Source organism: Neofelis nebulosa, chromosome 3, assembly GCF_028018385.1.
Source record: "Neofelis nebulosa isolate mNeoNeb1 chromosome 3, mNeoNeb1.pri, whole genome shotgun sequence".
Lineage (NCBI taxonomy): Eukaryota > Metazoa > Chordata > Mammalia > Carnivora > Felidae > Neofelis > Neofelis nebulosa.
In genome coordinates this window covers 103,076,613-103,091,127 of record NC_080784.1, presented here as the reverse complement: position 1 = coordinate 103,091,127, position 14,515 = coordinate 103,076,613, and the positions used below count along the sequence as shown (strand labels likewise).

Here is a 14,515-nt window from a genome sequence, read left to right as displayed (position 1 = left end):
TCATACCTGGTTTGTAAAAATATAATTGTGCTTCTATTTGTATTTGCATAACAACTTGCATCCAGTAATCTCTAAATTCTTTTGAATACACTATGGATAGATGTGTCATCTGCAAATGGAAAGAATTTTATTTCCTCCTTTCTGGTCTCTGTTTTCTGCTTGCCTTAATGTACTGACTAGCACTTCTATACAATGTTGAATAAAAATAGTGATAAAGGACATTCTGTATTTGAGAGAACTGGGATTGATGAGACTTCTATTTAGAACTCTTTGAACTTATTCATGTGTATTTTTAAGTGTATTACCCACTTAAAAATATAAATCATTTAACAACTTAAAGGCCATAATTTTCACTTATGAAGCATGTTTAGTAGTTATATTTTTCTTTAGTATAGAAGGAAATGCTGAATAATTAGGAATTAAAGATCCTGTAGAACACTTAATGAGCATAAGCATAGATATGCCATTCCAGCACCAATTTAAAAAAAAACTTGTGTTGACAAAAGAAAATCGAGTCTTCGTTTCAGTGAGCTAAAAATGAACTAAGTGAGACAATTAAAGTTACATTTTCTGTAAGCCTGTCTTGCTCCAAAGACCATTACTTAGGTTTAGGAAGTGGGGGTGTCCAGCAAGTGGCATCTGTTGCCTATTATCAGGAGCAGAAATCTGAAAGCTTCTGCCATTGCATCTTGGTATCAGTTTAGTTGCCAAGGAAAACACAATGCAGTCAACTACTTGATGGAACAATTCTTCACTCATATGAAGACCGAGTAGTATCAGTTTTAGTAGTGAATGTCAGTTTTCCATGCAAGAGGTCCCTCCCAGAAGCCGATCTAGGGCAATTGGCCTGTACGGACCCATCTTGTTGTTTAGCAACCCCTTGCCAAAGGGTATATCCTCTTTCCAAAGTGGAGTTGGCCAGATGTCATATTACATACACAGGCACTATAACACACACAATGCTTAAGCAGAAAAAAGTACACATTGAGTTTGAAGTGGAAAGATATTCAGACAATTCCAGCACAAGCTATAGAGACTATGTCTCTTGGTAAGAAGTGTTCTGGGCCCAAGACCCAGTCTTGTGTGACCCAGTGGGGAGTCAAAAGACTGTAGCTTCAGACTGCCTTTCTCAATAGATTGGCTCTTTCATAGGAAACAAAGTAAAGTTACAAGAGTCACAATATTAAATGAGTTAGAAAATATATACTTAATTACCCTGAGAGTTTTTATCCATAGCAAAGCTTCATAATGAAGCATAAGGATACAAGATTTATAATCCATGTTTTATTATCTATGAGCAATTGAGCAATTTTTAAATTTCTCTGAACTTTACTTTTCTTGTATGTAGTAAAATGGAGCTAATACCACCAGCTTCTAAGTTGTAACATATTAACTGAGATAACATATGTAAAATCCCTACCACCTCCCAAGACAGTCATTAAATGGTCACCTGCAGGGTCAAACTTACAAGAAAATCTGGGTAGTATAAGTGCCTTTCTTTATAATAAGAAAACTAGCAAATAAAGTATTACTAGGCAATTTTATTTAACACTTTACATATCTGAATAACTGATTACAAATCAAATGTTTATCAGTTTTTAAAGAGTTGCACAAAAGGAAAATAATGGGGAAAGTAATAGCCTGTTTGCCAAATTCAATTGGATGTGGGCTCAGTTTCATTAAACCTAAGAAAAATTCTAAGTCTTTAGATGCTGAGACTCCAAAAAGTAGCAGTTGGAATTAATACTGGTTTTGGATTCACGATTCACAGAAATCATTATATTTTCTTTCTTGATGCTGTAGATGTTTAACAACATGTTGATAGAAGCCTAACTTCTTGCATGGATTACACATCAAAACACCAATTTGCGCAAATAAATTAGAAATTGACAACAAATACATTCAGATATTATGGAACTGTATAACAAATACAAAGTTATTGACTTTCCAGAGGGATTAAAAAAAGTATTAATAAAGAGTGGTCTTTTTCATCATCCTCAAAAATTCTTCCTCACTTACTTCTCCATCCCTATCACGATCAGCTTCATCAAGCATTTCCTATAAAACAAAATGTAAATATGGTATGTGAAATCATTAAAAATGAATGATATAATATTCAAATATATATACAAATTTTATTTTGAATGTATTTGAGTCCATCTAAGGAATATTAAAATTGTAATAAAATTAAAATTGTAATATATTTTAATTATAATATATAAATTACAATTGTATATAAATATATATAAATTACAATTGTATATAATATACATAAATTACAATTGTATATATACATGTAAGTTATAAAAATTATAAAAATAAGTAAAATTTACCTGAAGTTCATCATCTGTTAAATTTTCCCCTAGTTCCTTAGCAACCCTCTTGATATTGTTTAGTGTTATGCTTCCAGTATCATCATCATCAAATAATTTGAAAGCCTTCAATATTTCTTCTTTCTCACTCTTTAAAAACAGAAACAACTAACTGTCATTAATCTTTCATTTATTTATTCTATCAAATTGGACTTATGGGTGTTTGAGGTCTAGAGCAGCAATCTGCCAAGTAGCTGCGTTCATTTACTGTTCTAACTTTTACTCACATCTGCTCTCAGGGTATTTAAATTCAGAATTTGTTAAAGTGGAAGAGGCAAGGGTGATAAAGATAATGGATCTCTATTAACTCCAGTAATTGATACCAGCTACCAAAAAATGTAAGCTCTAACAGGGAGGTTGTCTCATCCAATGCCCTCTAGAACAGTGCCTAGCAAAAATAGGCACTCAAGAGGTGTTTGCTGAACTCAAGGCTTCAACGTGCTGACCCCATTTTCTTTATCCAGCCATTTATCTTTATTATTTCCTAACAACCTTCTCCACACCGGACAGTCTTTATTACTACCCTGAAAACATCTTTACTCTTGCTATTCCTGTCTATCTAAATCCCACCCATTTTTAAAGACCTAGTTCCAATTCATTGATTGCTCCAGCCAAAAAAAAAAAAAAAAGTAGAAGGCTATTGCTTGTATTTCTTTGAAAAACAAAATCACTACTATACCATTTTTACACTCATTATGGCAAAAAAATCTTCGAAACTAATGGTGCCATTTCCTTCTTTGTCGATTTCAGCTATCATTTTTTTAATTTCTTCTTTCTTTGGTTCAAATCCTAAGGCTTGCATTGCAATCTGAAATAGAAAGCAAATAAGTAATATGCCACGGTCTCATTCCTAGCTTTTAAATTACCTAATAATTACTAGATTTTCTCTTTTTTACTATGGACTAGGCATAAACCTAGAAAGTCAGGTCAGCAGGCCTAGGCTCCAATTCCACTATGCCATAGGATACGTTACTGTTACACCCAGAGTTTTTGTTGTATTCATTCATAAAACAAGAATAAATGCCTAACAAGATATAATTTTGTTAGTATGGGGCAGGTGCATACACTGAAGGTGTAGGTGTCCACAATGAAGAGACTTTATATCAAGCTTTTAGAAGGCTGCTGTTAAAGACTGAAAGATTTGTTTTTAAAATGTTTTAGAATTAGAAGTAATTTCAAAACCTTCAATTCTTTCACATCTATGGTTCCAGACCCATCAACATCAAATAAATCAAAGGCCTCTTTAATTTCTTGCTTTTGGGTTTCATTCAATTCAAGTTTTGCTGCTCTTTTCTTCCATTGGTCTGAACTTGTGGATGCCTGTAATAAACACACATGTGTGTGAAAAACGTAACAGGAAAAGTTACCAGAACCAGAAAAATTGATAAGTATATAAGCATGTTCAAGAACCCTATTCCCTAGTACATGACCATCAACAATTTCCACCTTTTCCTTTTGCTAACATTTATGCTATTAGTTATTAATATCTTGGTGGAAAGCTTGGTTCTTTTTACCACTTGTTTTTCCTTCAACCTAGTAGAACATTAGATGTTATGTCAGAATGGACTGGCCTTACTTGGTATATTTGAAAAAAAGTGTTTAAGGCATACCTTTTACCTAGGCCTATATATCTCATAATAAGATTTATTTTGTGGGATATGCTTGACTGAAACATGATATCCTTTCCCATCTTTTAGCGTACTTTCCTATATTGCAGAGGCTAAGAAATGAAAAAACTACATCTTCCAGGTGAAAAACTACTGCAGCGATCTGGATAAGAATAAATGTTGGGCCAATTATCAATATCCAGGTAAAGTGGAGGTCATCTGCCTGCTGTGTGCCATTTTCTGCCGGCAAGCAAGGTCACAGAGTTACTCCTGGGTTGTTCTGCAGCCTTATTTCAATATCTTGTCTCCCCATCTTTGGGTTAGGAAGCTGTGGCGGCAGAGACGGCAACTGGACTCCACGTTCCTGTGCACCTAGTCTCCAGTTTCGCGTGGTTTCGTTGTGGTAGCAGCAGATTCTTGATCCCTGGACCGCAAATCCACTGGTGTGGTCTTCAACTCCACAGTTTAGCCTTCACAACCTTCACCTTCCCAACAGTAGCAGAATTCGTAGCTATCCCGGCCAGTCACTTTTTCGGAGGTCAGGACCTCTTTCCTAGAGACCTAGACCCTCCAACAGATTTTAAGTTTCTTATTTTCTGTATTCAATTCCTCTCTGGCCGAAGAGTGGTTTCATTTCCATCATAGAACCTACAGCGGAGTGCTGGTATTAGCAGTTGGCGGGGATAAACTGGAGACCCGCTCTTGCGTCCTTAAGAGACACGGGCAATGTGCTTCTATTTGACCACGAGAGGAGTTACTAAACGACACTCGAGGATCAGGAGGCGAGTAATATATTTCACATACCAAAAACAATTCCTTCTCTGCTCCGGGGAGAGATTTCAGCACCAGCCCTGGCCCAACAAGCGGTTACAGCTTCACACTCACCATGTCACCAACCGGTGCCCTCAGCCGGGACCTCCCGATCTCAGCCGCCGGCAGCGCAGCCCAACGGCTGTCTTCACAGTTCAGAAACCGTTGCTAAGGCCGCTCTCGCCTGCCTCACCAGCAGCCCCGCCCACCGAGGCCTACTGATTGACAGTAGTTCCACCCAATAGTCAGAAAAGAAGGCCCTTGAGGCCGGCCCCCTCTCCCTACTCTCTACCAATAGAGTAACGCTCTGCCTTTCCCAGCCAACCCTTAAGCAGAACTTTTCCTCTGGTTTCTTAGCGACCAGCCCCGCCCAGCCGGCCCTCTCGCCCCGCTTCGCGCATGCGCAAAATGCCGGCGGCGAAGGGGGCGTCTTCGTCCCGGAGACCTGGCGTCCAAGGGCCGGCCAGGACCGCGACTGGCGGTGGGAAGCTGGGAACTGGAGCCTCGGGTGAAGATGGAGAAAAGAGCGAGGTTAGTAACGAGGTGCTTCCACTGACTGCTAAGTCTTCAGTGCAGCCTTATTTGCTTTTTTGACCTCTTCGTGCCCGGGGTTATGATTGAGAATCTAGGGCCTGGCGGGCCGGGTAAATTTGGTCCAGTTTTGGTTTACCATCCGACTGGGATTACCAGAGGTGGAGGGGACTGCCCTTTCCATGCGCCCCTAGATATTTCTCAACTTCCACAGTGCCTGGGGATTGGCCTTTAACATTTCCCTCTGGTTCGGAGAGATTCTGGCGCGGTAGGGGTATGACTGGAAAGAAGTGGGGATGGCGACTGGAAGGAAGCCGGATAAGGTGTTGTGATGCACCAAGCCTCACTGCATAGGAAAGGGTTTTTACCTGTGTTGTAGTATTTATTCGCCGAGCAGGACTTTGGCCCCACCCATATTACTGTCAGACAGACACCGCCCCCCATCCCCCACCTCATCCCCAGCCATTCCAATGGTTTGAATCCCAAGATTTGACCGGCTTTCCAGCCATATCCAGCATAGATCCATACTCATGAGTCAGTCAGACACAAGTAGTCTGATAATCCAATAGATTTAGGATTTAGAAGCCCATAACTGCTGTAAATCAAAGCAAATTTTTGCCCAGAGGGCCAGACTTGCTGGTTTGCCCAATCATGAATCTGGTTAGGGACCAGCTTAAGGGTGGGAAAGAATGAGGTGGACCTCTGACTTCTTGGTAGGAATGAAGTGATGATAGCCCTTTAAAATTTCTAACCCTAATAGCTTACACATCAGGATTCTTTTTATGCCTTCTGCAGTACCTTCTGCAGAGTAAGTACTTTATTTAACAAAAATCATACAGGCTTCTCCAGCAGTGAGTGGATTCAGAAGGAACATTAACTTTTGCCTAGATTTTTTTCCCTTTATCCCACTTACTCCTTGAAGTTAGGGCAAGAAAAATGTGCAAAGTACATTCTTGAAGCAGTCTCCCAAATCACTGTTCATACTGTAGTAAATAGAAACATGGCACATTTTCTAAAACCATCATCCTGTCTGGTTCACATTATATCCTAGTCAGACATCCAAGCTTTGTAATCATAGATAAACAGCTCATTAGGATTCTGGAAAATAGGTAAGGTTATTCTAATATGAGAAGTTTTTTTTTTTTTTTCTGTATTAAGTTGTCCCAGTGGAAATTAAAATGATGCAAGTTCAAGACATTTTGTGAACTAAGTAAAAATATTCATTCACTTATAATACAGCTGACTCTTGAACAACATGGATTTGAACTGTGTGGGCCCACTTACACATAGATATTTTTTTGGAGATTTGCCACAATTTGAAAAGACTCCCGGTTGAACCTCATAGCCTAGAGATGTTGAAAAATTTTAAGAAAAAGGTATTATTATAAAAACACAGTATATAATACATATGACATAAAATATGTGTTAATCGACTGCTTATGTTATTGGTAAGGCTTCCAAACAACAGTAGGCTATTGGTAGTTAAGTTTCAGGTGAGTTAAGAGTTATATTTGGATTTTCGGTTGTGCACTGATTGGTTGGGGCCCCTAACTCTCAGTGTTTAAGGGTTAACTGTGTATTGATTTTTCAGGCCATTGGTCTCACTGGGAAAGTTCCTTTTGATCACTTTCAAGGACATTTACTGCATCTTTTCTACTAATATTTTCAGGATTTCTGAGACCCAGAAATAGTGACCAAACATATAGAACCAGATTCTAACCTAGATAAAGTTTGATCTCATGGCAATTAAAAGGCTGAAGTAATATATTAACCTGCTTTTATATCACTTTATGATTTAGGTTCTTATATTTGGGAAATTAACTTCTAGTGAAAATGATTTTTTAATTATAGGCTCAGATTACAATTTCTAGGTCTTGGGTAGGAGGTACTTAGTCTTGAAAAATAGCTGTTATTAATGTAATTGTATTATAAAACAATAATAGTAATAATAATTAATCTAAGAAAATATTAAATCCATTGGCACTCTTAAGTAAATCTATAATTATTTAATACTTTCCACATGTACTGTGCCAACTATTGGGTGAGTTTGAAAGGAACTGAATGTAGAGTATAAAGAAGAATAAAAGCAACCCACAGATTAGTCGGGGAGAAAGGCACAGACACAAATACAGAATTTGAAATTCAGGGTGCTAAGTGCTTCAGTAGGTGTGTGTAGAAAGTGCTTGAGCACAGGAAAGAGGCACTGTTCCTTCCTGGTGCATTGGAGAAGGTTATATTCAAAATGTGGCATTTGCCTTGGGTCATGAAAGATACACAGCATTTGCCAAAGTGAAGAAAGGGTAGGATATTCAAATCTGAATATAGCATGTGTAAAAATGAAAATAAATGTGTCTTCTCGTGTGGCAAGATCATAGGGTTTATATGGAAGGGTGGAAAATGAGTCATAAATTACATTGAGGTCCAATTATGGGACACCTATGTCAAGCTAGGGAGTAAAGATTTTATTTTATAAGATAAACAGATGTTTTTAGGCAATGGAGTGCTTTGATTAGGTTTGTGCTTTTCAAAGATAATTCTGACAACCATGTGAAGGAGATACCGTTTTGGAATCATGGGATCTCAACTAAGACAGTGCCATATAGGAATCACATCAACTCTAAAGGTGATTGAAACTTAAATTTGTGGTGGGGGAATACTGACAGCACCATCTGTTTAATCTTTTCAGTTTTGTACTTAAAAGTTAAGATTTAGCAAATATGGTGAAAGCCATTTCTTCATTTGCTCACCAGATACTTCTTGAGTGTCTGCAGTATGTCAGACAATATTTTTGTTATGTGGGATACCTCAGTGACTAAAATTATCCTCCTGGGAATTAGATTTCAACAGAGGGAGATAGCTGAGAAATAATAATAGGTATGTAAACTGTGTACTATTTTATAAGGTGATAAATGTTATGGAAAAAAAGGAAGTAGAGCAGTTAACAGGAATCCAAGTAGTTAAAGTTCATCCAAACAGTTAAAGGGAATTCTACACTTAGAAAGGAAGAGCTTGTGGTGTTAAATAGGGTGCCCAAGCGTGGGCCTCGTTGAAAAGGGGAAATTTGAGTAAATACTTAGAGGTGGCAAGGCAATAGATTTCCCAGGGAAGAGCATCCCAGGAAGTGGGAGCAACTAGAACAGAAATTATAAGTTAAGGAGCGTGCCTTGCATGTTCCAGGAACAGAAAGGAGGCCAGAGCCAAGTGCTCAAGGGATAGTGTAGTAGGAAACAAAGAGGGGTAAGAAGGAGGGGTGCAGATTACTAGGGCTTAAAGACTTTAATTTTCATTCCTGGTGAAATGGGAAGGCATTGCAGTATTTTGAGCAGAGAAGTGAAAGGATCTGAGTTAACTGTTTAAAAGGAGTCCTGTGTGAGACAAAGGAGCAAAGGCCTTTATGTTCCAAGTTGAAGGTTTTTTAAGTAATGGAATCATATGATTAGACTGTTATATTAGGAATAGATGAGATACGGAAACTATTGATTTTGATGATGACAAAAGCTAATCATACCTGTCAGAAAATAATAGTATTTTTAAAAATTCAACTCCTAAAAAGCATTGCATGTCTTAGTATTCTAAAACAAATTCCATATACAGGACTAGACATGATAAGAGGAAAAGAAAGCTGCTTCTGATGTCAAAACCCAGTGAAGTAGTATGGATGCTTCTATTACAGCTTTAAAATGTTCAAGAAACATTAAGCTGACAAGTAAAGTTGTTAAGGATCTCAATAATAAAATAGCTGTTTGTGGAAAACACTGGTGCTGATGTATCTCAGAACAAGAATCAGAGTGTGTCAATTCAATGCCAAGAATAGTTACCAGAGGTGTTTTTATCTTTGGAATTATGTATTTCACCATCCGCTTGACTGTCGTTGCCTTTTTTAGAAGATGAAGGATTTTTATTTTATGCTAATTAACTAATCTCTCTAAAATAATTACTTAGGAGCTTTTCTAACCTTAGGAATCCTAAGACTGGCTTTTTTTTTTTAATTGCTGCTGAAACAAAATAGTCTTCAAATGCTGAAACAGCATTTCTCTTGAATATTTATTTATTTGTTTATTCATATTTTATTGAGTAGAATTGACACACAGTGTTACATTAGTTTCAGGTGTACAACATAGTGAGTCCACAGCTCTGTATGTTATGCTATGCTTATCACAAGTGGAGCTACCATCTGTTGCCATACAACACTATTACAAATACCATTGACTATATTCTTTATGTTGTACTTTCATCCCTGTGACTTATTCCTTCTATAATTGGGAACCTGTACCTCCCACTCTTCTTCATCCCTTTTTAACCATTCCCTTCCCTCCAGCAACCACCAGTTTGTTCTCTGTATTTATGGATCAGTTTCTGCTTTGTGGTTTGTTTTGTTTTTTTAATTTTACATATAAGTGAAATAACTGAATATTTTTTAGATCAGTTTTATGTAACTTTTTGTCTGTAGATTAGTTTTAGTAATTTCGTGTCTTCTCTTGGAAAACCTTTTTCACATAAATTAAATATAGACTTTGAAAGCTTGAGTAAGTTTGAAATAGCCCATGGCTTTTTTCCTTTTGTTCTAAATTCTCTGTAACTTTTCCATTCATATAGTAATATCTTGTGATTTAGACATAGTATAGAGGGGGCACCTGAGTGGCTCAGTTGGTTAAGCAGCCTACTTCAGCTCAGGTCATGATCTCAAGGGTCAGGAGTTCAAGCGCCATATCAGGCCCTCTGCTGTCAGTGCAGAGCCTGCTTCGGATCCTCTGCCCCACTCTCTCTCTGCCCCTCCCCTGCTCATGCTTTCTCTCTCACCCTCAAAAATAAATAAATATTTAAGAAAAAAAAAAAAAAGGCGGATTGTTAAAAAAATTTATAGAGAGGAAACCATAACAGAGACTCTGATGCTTAGAGAAAAAAAGGCATAGCCATATTAAGGGTGTGAACAGGTTTAGAAGAAGGCAATAAGGGGCGCCTGGGTGGCTCAGTCAGTTGAGCGTCCGACTTCGGCTCAGGTCATGACCTCACGGTTTGTGAGTTCAAGCCCCGCATGGGGCTCTGTGCTGACAGCTCAAAGCCTGGAGCCTGCTTCAGATTCTGTGTCTCCCTCTCTCTCTGCCCCTCCCCTGCTCATGCTCTGTCTCTGTCTCTCTCTCAAAAATAAATAAACGTTAAAAAAAAATTTAGAAGAAGGCAATAAGGTTTGGAAGTGGGAAATGCAATGGAAGATTCTACAGAAGAGAGGGTGAATTGCTATCATGTTGGGTAGAGGGGCAGCCAGAAGGTAGTATTGTATGGTAGTTAATAACATGGGACTTTGGTTTTAGACAAATCTGGGTTTTAGTTCATAACCTATTACTTACTAGCTGTGAGATTTTGTAAGTTACTTAACAATTTTTCATTTTCATAGGCTTTTTGCACCTCATTATATTGTGAGAACTATATTACATAGTGCATGTAAAGTACCTCATACTTAATAAGCTCTCAAAACATGTTAGAAATTAGAAACAAGCAAAAAGCCAGTCATTTTAAGCTTGTCTTTTCAACAAATTATTCTAGAGCAACTGGATATCCAGGAAGGAACAAAATGACCCCTACCTCACACCATTTACAAAAAATCAGTTTAAGATGAATTGCAAACATAAATGTAAAAGCTAAAACAAAAAGAGCAGAGTTGGAATTTCACACTCCCTTGCTTCAAAACTTGCCACAAAGCTATAATAATCAAAAAAGTGTGGTCCTGGCATAAGGATGGACATATAGACCAATGAGATAGGATTGAAAGTCCACAAATAAACCCAAAAGTCTATTGCCAATTGATTTTTGACAAAGATGCCAAAACCACTCAATGGTGAAAGAATAGTCTTTCAATAAATGGTGCTGGGACAATTTGACATCCAATGCGAAAGAATGAAGTTGGTCCCCTACTTCACCCCATATAGAAAAATCAGATGTATCAATTATCATAATATAAGACATAAAACTATAAAATTCTTTGAGGAAAACACTGGGTCAGATCTTTGTGACTTTGGATTTGGCAGTAGATTCTTAAATATGACACCAAGAGCATGAGCAACAAAGAAAAAATAGACAAATTAGGCTTCATTAAAATGGAAAACTTTTATGCATCAAAGTACCTTATCAAAAAAGTAGAAAATACAACATACAGAGAGAAAATGTCTGTAAGTTGTATTCTGATAAGGTTCTAATTTCCAGAATATATAAAGAACTCTTACAATTCAACAACAAAAAGAGAGCCCAATTTTAAAACGGGCAAAAGATTTGAATAAATATTTCTCCGAAGAAAAAATGTAAATGGCCAACTGGTAAATGAAAAGATGCTCAACATCATTAGTCATTAGAGAAATGCAAGTCAAAATCACAATGAAATATCGCTTCATATCCACTAAGATGTCTATTTAAAAACAATAACAAAACAAAACAAAAAAATGGAAGATTTGTATTGGTAAGCATACTGGGTTGAATAGTGTTCCTTCAAAATTTATGTCTACCCAGAATCTCAGAATGTGATTTTATTTAGAAATGGGGTCTTTATAGAACTTGTTAGTTAAGATGAGGTCATAGTAAATTAGGGTGGACCCTAAATACAATGACTTGTGTCTTTTTAAGAAAGCCATGTGAAAGAGAAGCAGATATTCAAGTTTTGTTACCAAAAGCCACGGACCTCCAGGAGGCAACTCGAAGCTGGAAGAGATTTCTCGAGAGCCTTCAGAAGGATCATGGCCCTGCAGACACCTTGATTTCTTCTGGACTCCAGAACCATGAGAGAATAAAAATGTATTGTTTTAAGCCACCCTGTTTTTGGTAATTTAGTGTAGCTGCCCTAGGAAATCAATACAGCAGGGATGTGGAGAAATTTCTTGCTGGTGAGAAAGTAAAATGGATTAGCTGCTATAGAAGACAGTTTGGTGGTTCCTCAGAAGGTTAAACATAAAATTACCATGTGACCACTCCTAGGTGTATACCCAAAGTAATTGAAAACAGATATTCAAACACTTGTACACAAATGTTGATAACAGCACAAATTCACAATAGTCAAAAGGTAGAAACAATTCAAATATTTATCAGCAGATAAATAAACAAGATGATATATACATACAATAGAATATTACTCAGCCCTAAAGGGAATGAAGTACTGATACATAATACAGTGTGGATAAACCTCAAAAACATTATGCTCAGTGAAAGAGTATTGTGTGATTCTATTTACATGAAATATCCAGAATAGGTAAATCCATAGAGACATAAAGCAGATTGGTTGCTAGAGGCTGGAGGAGAGAACAGGAAGAGAATGTTTAATGGCTTTAAGGGTTTTCTTTTAGGGTGAGGGAAATGTTTTAGAACTAGATAAAGGTAGTGATTGTACAATACTGTGAATGTACTAAGTGACACTGAATTGTACATTTAAAAATGGTTTATGTTATGTGTTCACCTCATTTAAAAAAAAAAAGATTAAAACCATGACATTTTTAGAAGAAGTATAGAAGAATATCTTTTGTAGTCAAGGGTAGGCAAAACTTTTAAAAATAGAACCCAGTAAATGATAATCTTTTATAAAAAGATAAGTGAACTAGGGAAGTAGATTTTCAGGCAATACTAAGGGCCACTTGAGGTTTGAAATGACACCAGTATGGTTGTGTGTGTTTTTCTGTTTATTTCAGCTGTACCAGGGTAAGCATGGAGTAGACAGAGAGTTGGATTTCATCAGGCTTTGTGACTTTGCAAGGTGAGTAGGATGAACCTAAAGAGGGATAAGGATTTTGAGGGTATATGTGCAAGGGAGTGATTGTAATTGACAAATAGGAATTTAGAATTTAAACTGAGTAAGTCGAGAATTGATAATATGGGGGTGAGGGGTAAAGGACAGCAAAAACATGCTAAGATCAGATCATTGTAAGATATCATGGGTCTCAGGATTAGAGTATTGGAGTCCTAGAATATATTTTTATGCTGTCTAGGGATATGTCTGAGTGTATCAAGAGTTTTATTTTTATTTTACAGAATTGAAATTTTCACAAAAGAGCATTTGTACCTGATTTCAGACAACTCATTGAACATTTTCCTAGGCTGTGCTCACTTTTCTCTAGTCCTTGAAAGCTTATAGGAAGCTACTCTTGAGGAATAGTTGTGTTATGGCTTCTTCCTGATCTTAAGGTATCTCAAATGGTAGTGTTCCTCAGCTTCAAGGATGAATCTAGGTATTCTAGAAACAAATTTATCTGGGGCACCTGGGTGGCCCAGTCAGTTAAGCGTCCGACTTCAGCTCAAGTCATGATCTCATGGCTTGTGAATTCAAGCCCCATGTAGGGCTCTTGCTGACAGCTCAGAGCCTGGAACCTGCTTTGGATTCTGTGTCTCCCCTCCCCTGCTTGCACTCTGTCTCTCTCTCTCTCTCTCTCAAAAATAAATAAACATGAAAAAACAAAATTTAAGTCATCCTAATTGCCAAGGCGCCTGGGTGGCTCAACTGGTTAAGTGTCTGACTTTGGCTCAGATCATGATCTCGAAGTTTTGGCTTCGAGCCCTGCATCAGGCTCTGTGCTGACAGCTCAGAGTGTGGAGCCTGCTTCAGATTCTGTGTCTCCCTCTCTTCCTGCCCTACCCCTGCTTGCGCTCTGTCTCTCTCTTTCAAAAATGAATAAGCGTTAAAAAAAAGAATAATTAAATAAATAAATCACCCTAATTGCCATACATCATTTTAAAAAGCTTCTGAAGATGGGGCGCCTGGGTGGCTCAGTCGGTTAGACGTCCGACTTCGGCCCAGGTCACGATCTCGCGGTCCGTGAGTTCGAGCCCCGCATCGGGCTCTGGGCTGATGGCTCAGAGCCTGGAGCCTGCTTCTGATTCTGTGTCTCCCTCTCTCTCTGCCCCTCCCCCGTTCATGCTCTGTCTCTCTCTGTCTCAAAAATAAATAAACGTTAATAAAAAAAAATAATAATAAAAAAAATAAAAAGCTTCTGAAGAAAAGAGAAAAGAAAGAAACAAATTTATCAGATGAAAAACAAAACTCTGAATTGTTTTCTTTTAGATATTTTGGATTTAAAGGATTGAGATAAAAAATATCACTCAAAGAATTACAAAGTATTAGAATTAGAAGAGAAGTTTATATTATTTACAATTTCAGTTCTAGTGCTTTAACTGACAGCTCATATTTCATAAGACAGGTCATTTTATTATAGACAGCTTTTC

General features: G+C 37.4%; 2 protein-coding genes across 6 annotated transcripts in view; one reads left to right on the top strand and one right to left on the bottom strand.

The window, feature by feature from the left end:
- Positions 1 to 1,521: 1,521 nt before the first annotated feature.
- LOC131507109 (centrin-4) lies at positions 1,522 to 4,983 on the bottom strand. The gene is made up of 5 exons (XM_058721452.1): positions 4,865 to 4,983; positions 3,555 to 3,692; positions 3,052 to 3,180; positions 2,334 to 2,462; positions 1,522 to 2,058 (listed from the first exon to the last, which is right to left on the bottom strand). The coding sequence occupies exons 1-5, from the start codon at positions 4,865 to 4,867 to the stop codon at positions 1,969 to 1,971; spliced, it is 489 nt and encodes a 162-aa protein (XP_058577435.1). The 5' UTR covers positions 4,868 to 4,983; the 3' UTR covers positions 1,522 to 1,968.
- An 81-nt stretch (positions 4,984 to 5,064) lies between these two features.
- Positions 5,065 to 14,515, top strand: part of BBS12 (Bardet-Biedl syndrome 12) — a 67,766-nt gene continuing 58,315 nt past the window's right edge. For 3 of the 5 annotated variants that reach the window (XR_009259333.1, XR_009259332.1, XM_058721443.1), the window contains exons 1-2: positions 5,065 to 5,320; positions 12,988 to 13,052. The gene's annotated coding sequence lies outside the window, so the exon portion shown is untranslated. Of the gene's footprint in view, positions 5,321 to 11,935; positions 12,104 to 12,987; positions 13,053 to 14,515 lie in introns of all 5 variants that reach the window. The other 2 variants (XM_058721444.1, XM_058721445.1) reach the window with 2 other exon arrangements.

Coding starts and splice junctions, on each gene's coding strand:
- LOC131507109 (XM_058721452.1), bottom strand. Junction 3,181..3,554: donor TAGATGTGAAAGAATTGAAG/GTTTTGAAATTA, acceptor TTTCTATTTCAG/ATTGCAATGCAAGCCTTAGG. Junction 2,059..2,333: donor TAACAGATGATGAACTTCAG/GTAAATTTTACT, acceptor TTTGTTTTATAG/GAAATGCTTGATGAAGCTGA.